The 10,676-nt window shown below is 37.3% G+C and overlaps 1 protein-coding gene across 1 annotated transcript; it reads right to left on the bottom strand.

Moving 5' to 3' along the window:
- Nucleotides 1–626: 626 nt before the first annotated feature.
- Nucleotides 627–4,848, bottom strand: LOC146324469 (sterile alpha motif domain-containing protein 9-like). Its single transcript, XM_084722339.1, has 3 exons — nucleotides 4,531–4,848; nucleotides 1,244–2,278; nucleotides 627–1,160 (listed from the first exon to the last, which is right to left on the bottom strand). Exon 2 carries the CDS (start codon nucleotides 2,266–2,268, stop codon nucleotides 1,615–1,617), a length of 654 nt encoding a protein of 217 aa, XP_084578465.1. The 5' UTR covers nucleotides 2,269–2,278; nucleotides 4,531–4,848; the 3' UTR covers nucleotides 627–1,160; nucleotides 1,244–1,614.
- Between the last annotated feature and the right edge of the window lie 5,828 nt (nucleotides 4,849–10,676).

The following is a 10,676-nucleotide window of genomic DNA, read 5'->3' as shown; positions in this document are numbered from 1 at the left end:
AGTCGTCCCTGCCATGTGATGGTAACCATACTTTGAAGGGGTCATGCTTTTACCTGTCTGGACATAAAAAAAAAACATGATACAGTCCTTATGACAGTAAAATGGGCTATTTGAAGACAATCAACTGCAGTAATTCTGTTCTCAGTAGAAGAAAATGTGGGTAAGAACACTTGCATGAAAAAAAAAAAAATACCGTGAAACCGATATGATTTTTTAAAAAAACGTGATATGAAAATTTTGTCATACTGCCCAGCCCTAGTAACAACGTGCATATCTGTGTTATGTGATTAAATTCTGCTTCTCTGCGTCGTCTTAACACAGAATTAACAGACTGTTCAGTTTAGTTTGCATTACACTTGCACTTTCAGTTCAGTTTGGGAACAGTCTGACTCACTGGATGCACGCTGCAGGTATGAGTCCTGCCACTGGCTGCAGTATCTTGGTGTCCACCATCTGCATTTTCAAAGTTGTCTTGCAATCTACATGCTGAAAACTGCAAATTAGTACCTGGGAGGCTAATAGTATGAACAGAGCTTTTCTTTTGCAGTGATGTAGTCATTTCAATAACTCGCCCTCCAAGATGAAACCAAAACGAGTTCCCTGGTTCCTGTTCCCTGTTCGCTGTTGCTGCATCCTGGGCTTAGCTCCGCCCAAAGACATTTGTGATTGGTTTAAAGAAATGCAAACAAGGCAAGTCTTTTTTTCTGTATACCAGAATCTGCATGTGTGGAGCCAGACCCTTCAGAATCTATGGTGGCCATGAAAAATGTGAAAGTACGTCTCTAGAGCCAATGTTTGGTTTGTCTGTTCTGGGCTACCGTATGAACATGATGGTGCAACATGGTGGACATCATGGAAGAGGAGCTGCAGTTTATGAAGATAAAAACGTCTCGTTCATACAATTCTGCAGGTGATTATACAATGAAAACACACTCATGAATATTATATTCCATTTCTGCCATATTCTACTAATAAATCTTCCCAAATCTTACACACTTAACTTTTACAGCATGTTTTGATATTCATGAAACAAAGGAATTTTCTTGTCCCTCTCTTCTGGTGTTTACTTCTGGAACAGGACGATGACTTTGACTTCACAGTGTCCTCTGTGTCCTCTGTGTCCTCCTCCTCATCAATGCAACGTCTGAGCTTCACCTGACCTGCAGAGAGAATTATATAAGGAAACAGGTAAAGCAATAAATAAACAAACTGCTGTGAGTGAGAGATGCATTCGTTTTCTTACCCATGTGATTCTCCAGTTGAGCAACAAGTTCACGCTGATTTATATTGAGGAGAATATCTCGTGTGACACATAAAGCCTTCTCACATTCATAGTGGTTGGTCACTAACGTTGCGATGTCGATGGTGTCCTTATCTTCCAGTCTGCCCCAAGGAATGGGTTCATAATCTGAGTCAGTGTAATGTCTTAGTCTGAAAATAAATTCCTTTAGATCAGCTGTACCGAGTTTATCCAGGGTGTTCTTGATTACTGGGGCGGGATTCTGCAAAAGAGATTTAATTACAAAATAAAACCTCCCATCTTTCATTTTTTATCTGTATTTAATCTGAACTACTGTGCAGCTGTTCTGTACTTTTTATGCTTTTACTTTAAAGTTACAATGACAGTGAAGAATACAAACAACACTGAACTTTTACCACAGCAGTTTCTTTCCTCTCCTGTGAAGCTGTTAGCGGGTCCTGTTCCAGAGTTTTCTCCAGCGGTAGGCGCTTGTTACTGTAATCCTCTTTTTGTGATTCGAGAACAAAGGACTGCATGATTCCCTCGCGGAGCGTTGCTCTGTTTTTCAGTCGATCAAGTTCTTTCAGAGTCTTTATGGCGGGACCCTTTTTCAGCTTCAGATCCAGAAAGTCCTGCTTCTTAAAGCAAACAAGGCAATCTCCAGACACGTCATGCTTTTGGAATCGTTTTGCCTTCTTGCTGTCGATCTTCGCACACTGCTGTAACCACTGACTCACCTGCTCCTTTGTCCAGTTCTCCACATCAGCTGGGAACTGTGACTGGTGTTGTGATCCCGTCTTCAGGTTTTCCAGATAAAATGTGATTTTGACAGCAGGGCCATGTTTTATTCCGAAGAACAATATGTCTTTCTTTTCAATGTCATGTAGAACCTCTCCAGACACGTCCTCTTCAATGAATTTGTCTGCCCAACTCTGATGAACTTTGACCTCTGTCATCAGCCAGCGGTGGACGTCTTCTTTGGTCCATGATTTAATATCAGGCAGCAGCGCAGCTGATAACTGGCTCATTTCGGATCAACTAAAAAAGAAACAAAAAAGAAAAGCTCTTCAAAATGAACAAGTTAGAAACCACAGGTAACACAACAGCTGACTTATATTTTCATTTCATGAAAAGATGCAGCCATGTGCTTCACAAAAGAAACTATAGCAATAGGTTAAAAAAATATCAATATTGAATAGACAGTAGAAATCAGACAAGACAAGCAAATAAGACCTAAGACCTAAAAGGAGGGTGTCCCACAGTTTTGGGCCACAGAAACAGAAAGTATATTAGTTTTAGGTGAGGAACATAAGGTCCAGGTCAGCATCAGGACGAAGCAGAACATCGTACAAGGTCTATGATCACTGCCCAACGCTGCTCCACCAAGAAGAGGACTAAGTGCAGAAAGGTGGCATCCCTGGGGTAACAAGCTGTTCAGAAAACACAGGCGTGGTCACACAGCTCCTCAGAGAAGCTAACAAGAACAGAGGTCACCTGGTGATGCTGTGGATAGACCTGGCCAAATGCTAGAAACGCTGCAGAAACGCCATGTTTCAGCCTCAGTAAGAGGATCACCAGGATCACTACAGCGACTTCAGTCTGAGAGTCTCAGCAGAGTCAACAACAGCAGCCTGGTGAGGATCATTACAGGCTGCAGCATCTCAGTCATCCTGTTTGCACTGACAGTGAACATGCTCATGAAATCTACTCAATCTGACGCTCCAAATCCAAGACTGGGATCTAATCAGGTGGTGACAAAAAGCCTCAGTCATGTCGGACAGTACCCAGCAGCCTTCAGCGTGTATACAGGAAGTAACAGAAATAATGACATCCATCCATGCAATGATTTGCAAAAATTTTTCGATCTATATTCTATTGAATACAGTACAAAAATAGGATATCCTGGCGGTGACGGTCACACAATGCATGCTGGTTAGATTTGTGTCCAACTAGATCCTGACTTGCTCTGACATCATGCACATGTGGGCAACGATACCTGCATGAGATCAGGGCGGCCGCAGTTTTTAGAGTCATGTGACACAGTTCCTCTTCAACAACTACAAACACTTGATGGTCACCTGATCAGTGAGCTGAGAGGCTTGGATTGGCTCTTAAATTCAACAAGAAACACAAAGTGTGATAAACAACACGTTTTATTTCTTCAGCTACCTGAACGTGACTGAGGTAGCTTACAGATGGTTCTAACAGGATGTCAATATTTCTGTCACTTCCTGTGTACTCTCTGAGGGCTGCTGGGAACCGTCCGACGTGACGTGACGTGGCTTTTTGTCACCACATCCTGCTGGGGACATTCATCTCTACTTGATTAGGGAAACGGAATCAACCAATCAGATTGTTACTGGTCAGAGGTGTGAAGTTAAATTGAGGCACTTTGGTCTCAACTAATTATAGAAAATAAACCACGTACTTTTGTGAGCAGTGATGGAGGGAGGAGACCTCGATCAGTTCACCTTCCTGAAGAAAACAGAGGAGTTCAGGAGTTCTTTTTGTCCTTTTTGTCCACTTCTGATGGTTAAGTTGTCCGGCGGTGCTCTTTTCTGTTCAAGAAGAACTAAAGGCTATTTCAGCTTGGATTTCTAGTGTCCTCCTCTGGGTAGGAAGGTGGCATGCAGCCTGGTTTGGGCATCAGAAGCGTGTGTGCAGTGCATCCTGGTTCTGTACTGACTGCTGCACGGCTCTGTGAGCAGGAGAGCTCAGCTTTCTCTGTCAGTAAAACACCACTGAGGACTTTATTACTTCAGCTGACTACATTTACCATCGACACTGACTGACATCCACATGAAAAGTGCAGAATTTTTCCTTTAAACCAAATAAACTCGTTAAAAATCCAGTTGGATCAGATGGAAAATGCAGCTGAAAACAGGCCTGTTTTTCTGCATCAGGGGTTTTTACACATAAATAATTCTTGACCTTTAACACACAAACAGAAGCTCCTGAATTTCACACAGATGCTCAGTGGTCAATTATAATTGTTTGAAATGTTATTTTCCAGAGTAGAAAAGAATTGCTCTGACATTAGTTTTTCTATTTTTTTAATATAAAAGATAGAAATTGTTCTGTAGTTTTCAGGGAGGACGGATCCCTCTCAGGTTTTTTTAGCAGTGGGTGAACACAGACAGTTTGTAAAATAATCAGGGACACAACCAGTGGATTAATATTGATGTTAAAATCACCACAAATAGCAACTTTGTTTTTACAATTTAAAAGTGCTGGGTGCTTCAGGAGGACAATAAATTTGGAGAGAAAAGTTAGAAACCAACAGGCCTTACCGGTGAAATAGTTGGAGAAGCTTTGTTTGGATTGATGATACAGGAAGTGATCCAAAGTACAAAGAAAATCACATGATGTCAGATCCAAAAAAGATTAATTCATTAACTGTCCATTAAAGATCATCTCCATGAGAGTAAAATAAAAAGAAAGGGACTAATAGTCAATATAAACTTTTCTATCTAAATCTCATCAAGAACAGAAATGATTTTTTTTAAGAATTAAAGTTAAGTCACTGCAGTGATTAAAGAGTGACTGTAGTCATATTACTTTTCTAACAAGAAATGAAAAAGTTTGATTTCAGGCCATGAAGGCTGCGCCCAAAACCTCCCTCAAATTTACCCTCAAATTCTGCCTTTTTTCCTCGTTGAAACACCTTTTATAAAGTTCTGACCGAGGGAGGAGATCACCGCTTTCAACCAATCAGCCTTTCACACATTAGACATACGTCAAAATCAAAACTCTTCATTGGTGAATTTTTAAATGCGTCACTTTCACTTATAAAATCTTACAGGGGTCTAAAGTGAACCGACACCAGGACGATGAAAAAACTCACACACTCGCACAAAATCTATTTTTGAGTAGGTGTCAGACAAAGCAACAGCTACAGAAAGAGTCACACAAGCAAACTAACAGTCTAATACTGACATGTAACACACTACAAACATGAACATACATTTTTCCTGATAATACTTTATATTTAAGAGGCATTTTAAATATAAAATATAATATATAATATAAAATATATCATTTGTCAGAGTCATAATTAACAGAATAATCTGTGAAGTTTCAGTCAGCAGGACAGTGTTTATTTAGATGGTAGGTTGTCAAACTGTGGTTCGAGTACCACTGATGGTACACAGGCTGTCTGCAGTGGAATGTCAGATATATTTAAATGAAATAAATCCATGTTAAAACACACAATACTATCAAAATAACATATCATTTCAAATGAAAATAGCCTACACAAAATGAAATGCCTGAAATTTGATTTTAAAGTCTGTCTTAACCGTATTTCCTGTCATTTTAATTTCAGTATCAGCCTGCTACGTTGTCACGGTCATGTGCGTAGCGTGCACACATCATCCACGATAAACTGTGATGGCAAGATGGTGAGCAGAGGTGAAATACAGAGAATGAAAATGGAAAAACACTGCAATCGTGGCTCCAACTGGGAACTCTTACAGAGAGGGTGCAGATCAGATGAAGACTATTCTGACCAACCAAACACAGCAGCTGCTGGAACTAAAATCCACCACAAAACAAAGGTGATACTCGGAGAGTTAAATATTTTCTGAGGTGGTACACAGTTTAAAAAGTTAGGAAACACTGGTTTAGATAATTAATGAAACAGTGGGAACTCAAAAATGTAAAATCTGTTAACACCGACACAAATGACATGCTTAAATAATGCTTTACAAATACATGAGTCATAATGCATGAATGAATGTGTCATGAATTCCAAACGATCAAGTCTCTTTGACTTTATGTGAATAGTTCACACTTAATAGATCATCAGTTCATGAATCAAGTGCATCAACTTCTCTGGATCTCAGCTCATAAGTCTATTTATTTAACTGTATTTATCTTTATTATGTAAATGGAAAATAGCTTCATATTTCTATGAGAACAGTTCTGTTTTCTTTGAGCAGCTGACTGTGAAATAAACTTTCATGGAGCTGGAATCCAGATAATTTGATCTAATATCAATTTTTGTATGATGTAAGTGTGAATTAACTTAAGGGATGATTTCTTAAGAAGGGATGCACATCAATCTGAATATGTTATTTGTGAAAGTAAGTATAATGTGATGGAAACAGATATTTCTTCTCTCCAAAGTTGCTCAGCATTATTTGGAAAACATCAGTTAAAATGTTTGCATCTACGATCTATGGACATGATTTCAGGTATAAACCACGGCCAGTTCTTGTCTTCTATCTGATTATAGAGACAGAAACCGATCATTTTGTTGGTTGAACAGATCAATAATGATGTCTCTGTGCAGCTTTACTGTTATGTGTCAACTATCACATAAAGTCATAGTAAGTTGATTATTTGTTAGTGATGATCAACATGCAGAAGTTACATTATATGCACTGCATTAATTAATTAATCCAATCATTGTTACCTTATTGTAAAGTCTTACCATAAATCCGTACCATGGTGGACTGTCAGGAGTCAAAAGTCCAGTTCCATGTTTATAAAACCAGTCTGAGTGCAGCTGCTGTGGGTCGACCAGCAGGGGGCAGCACAACACTGACTGCTCTGATTCCAGCAGGAAAGTGAATCCCTGATATCAGAACAAATAAAAAACAGCATGTAAACATAAATGATCATGATGTCGGTTTCTAGAAGAGACGACAAGAGATGTTCCACTTTTCTCCAAGCTTGAAGAAGAATCCACTTTCACCCGGTGAGTAAAATAACCAGAATTAGCTGAGGATCAACAAACATTTCATTGTTTATCTGTCTGGTTTTAGCATTAGCTAAATGAAAACAGTGCTACATATTTAATTTGAATAACCAAAGGCAATAACTTCCTCTGTTTTTTGATATCACAAAGTTATTTTCACAGATAATGTTGTGATCTGACTCTTGGCTCTGTTCCCTTACAGACAATGGCCTTTTTACAGCCACCATTTTGTTAGAGGAGCACAATGACTCAGCAAAAACAAACATTCAGCTTTATTCACTTTCAAGATAGAAAGCAAGCTAATGAGTTAGCAGGCTACTGAGTTAGCAGGCTATATATATATATATATATATATATATATATATATACATATATATATAACATTAGTTTAGCTAATGAGTTAGCAAGCTAAAACTAACATGTAATAAAATATTAACATTTTAACATTACTGTTGGTATTTTTACTTAGCACCACATTTTTCTGTGACAAGTATTGGTTTTATCCACTTTCTCACACTCTTGTTGAAGCATTATTTGTATGTTTATTCATAATTTATTTATATTTATTTATATTACTCAGATGAGATTTTAGCTAGCTTGAGATAGCTAGGCAAGGTTTGTCAACTTTAAATGTTAGCATCGACTTTGAGTAGCTAGTTCCTGTTTTCTCTTTCATGTGCACAGTTTCTGTGCCACAGGTCTTGTTGTGATACCTGGCATTTCATCCACCATTTTATCAGAACGGCACAGTGACTCAGCAAAAAACACTCACTCACTCTCATCCACTCTTGTATTGGTTTTGTTTGTAAGTATTACATTTATTTCAGCTACATTTTCTTTGTTAGTGTGTTTGTGTGTATGTATGTTGAGTGATGTTATATTAACTGAGACATGCTAACGGAGGCTAATTACCCTGTTATGCTCTCTGTCAACTACTCTATTACTCTGTTGTGCTAACTATATGCTAGGCTACAGCTGACAGTGGACAGTAGTTGGTGGGTTGGTGGTGAAGCAAGTGTCAAACATCGCTAAAATAAAGCCATAGTTGCCATGAAAATCATATTCTTGATGTGAAGAGAGATACTCTAGTATCTTGTTTTACTATAACCAGACAGAGTTACCTCAGTACTTGGTCAGTAGTATATATACATTATTGTTGAGGGATTATTCTTAAACCACTGACAGTTTTGTAAACTTAAAGCTAAACTTTTTTGTTCAAACTGAGAATTTGTTTTTGTTTTTGTAGATACAGGTACATGATGCTTTTATCCATGACTCAGTGAAGACAACAGAATGAAGAGGATTCCTGAAGCCAAAGGTAAAGAGGTCAAAGGTCAGTACAACATATTTCATGACTTCACCTGAAATGTAAATGTACATTTTCTAAATTTTAATTTTTTCATTCATTTATTTATTTTAGCTGTATAATTGTACCCAGAACAACATGTCAGGCTGTAAACTTTTTCAGACCAAGTCTTAGAATTAACTAACACCAAGACTAACAGCAGCATAGTTTCTCTTGGACTCTCTCAGCCTGATTCTTACCAAAGTCAGTTAAATTATTTTTGAGTCAAACACTGGTAGGACCTCCTGTGCTGCTGTCCCATGGCCAATCAGGAGTGATGCCCCGTGGTGTGTTAGAATTTTATTACTGAACTATGAGGAGGGCAAACACATCTTAATTGTTTCACTGTCAGGAAATGTGATAATTTCATATCACAGGAGATTAACATCAGTTAATAATGTTCAGCATTTCTGAAAATGAAAATCTTAAGTCTCCTGAAAGTATATACAAGTCTCCTGTGTATATATACAACAAATTTTGATGTTCAAATCTCCATGTCACATGTTTTCAAGACAAAACAATGAAGCAGTGAATGTAGTGTATCAGCAGTGCAAGATGAACTGCTTACATGTACAAATGTTCAGATGTAATTCTTTTTTTTAGTTATGTTTTTTTTACCTTTTTTGCCTTTACTATGACAGGACAGCTGAAGACACGCAGCAAAGGGCCGCAGGCGGGAGTCGAACCAGAAGCCGCTGCAGAGGACTGATAGCCTCCACACATGGGGTGGATGCTCTACCAACTGAGCCATAGGGCCACCCTTTCATATATAATATAAATAAACTCTAAACTGTAAACTTGGTGCTTTTAGTAGGAAAGGTTGAGGAGATTTAAATAAACACAATATACAAGAAATTTCCATTATTGCCTTTTATTTGGGTGGTAATTTGCTCAAAGCTGACAGGAAAATAGCAAAATTAAACAACCCTCTGATATAAACATGATATTAAACCAAATTAGGCCTTGATGCTCATAATACTCAAACACATCACCACAATAAACCAGTAGTATCAAAGCATCATGATGTACATTCTGGATTAAACAAGACATGAAGTCAGACACTTACTGTCACAAAGCTAAGAAGGAAACCAGGATTGCTTGTGCTGTGTTGATTTAGGGTAGGACTTGTTAAAAAGTATAGACACACAACATAAATACACATTTTGACACCGTCAGGCAGCTGTAAAGTGTCTCAGATTTCATACAACAAATGTCTACCAATTTATAGTTACAATGATTAAATAATACAAACAAGAAAATTCACAAGATATGATTTTTATTGCATATTTTATAATGTATGGTTATTCATATATCTTGAGCTGACTAACCACATGCTTCAGTAAAATCATGTCCTCAAAGAAAACTTTTTGCTGTTACTCTTATCTGTTCAATAAAGTTTATAATAAAATGTAAAGTCAAACAAAAAATACAAAAATATTCAATGGTCCTCAACTGGGATTCTGGAGATCCAGGACTCTTCTTGTCTTCTAGAAAATGAACAAAAGTTTTTATTTTCACTGTTAACTACTGTGTTATAGTTTGTACTTGTGGATCGGAAACAGTTTGGTAAATCTGCAATAGACAAATAAAACAAAACAACAAAAGTGACTAACAAATGTTCATAAAATAAGAAATTGTATTTAAAAAGTATAAAAACAAATATAAAAACAGACAGAAGTATAGAATTGGCATTTAAGCCTACAATCTGCCTCACTTACCAGTTACAGTTCATGTCTCAGTGCTTGTGTTGCACTTTTATAATTACATAGCCTAAACTTAACTACTGTATCATATAAGTGTAGTATAATACACATAAGTATAATGAAGTACATTTAACTACCTTAGAATAAACTGTCCCTAACTGCTGCATTATGATATTTACACTTGGGGATTAATGAATAAAACACAGTTTAGTGAATATGTCATATGTGCAATTGACAACATCAAAAACACCCCAGAAAGTGGACAACATTGTTTAGAAAAGGTGAAATAAAACAAATGAAAACATACATATAAACAGCTAGATCTACAGGATTGGCTTTTTTCTGTTTTCTCATTTGGTCAAGTTGTTTATGAGTTTCGTTTGAAATTCACAGTGAGTCACTGGTGGTCACCTGTTTTTCAGGCTGTATGGTTCATATTTCAGTGATTGAGTTATACTTGTCTTTACAATTAATTGCCTAACTTTCTGGATATCAGGTGTGTTTCATCACAGAGAGTCACTGGTATTAAATTTGCATTTGCAGATAAATATATAGGAGTCAGTTTAGTGACTGTTCCACATCTGCAAAAGACAACATCAAAAAACCCTAGAAAATGGATCAAAAATCATCATAAAATAATAATAATAATATTAAATGTAAAATGTACACATATACAACCAAAGCTAC

Source organism: Lutjanus erythropterus, chromosome 7, assembly GCF_056507025.1.
Source record: "Lutjanus erythropterus isolate fLutEry1 chromosome 7, fLutEry1.hap2, whole genome shotgun sequence".
Lineage (NCBI taxonomy): Eukaryota > Metazoa > Chordata > Actinopteri > Lutjaniformes > Lutjanidae > Lutjanus > Lutjanus erythropterus.
This window is presented reverse-complemented; position numbering and strand designations above follow the sequence as displayed.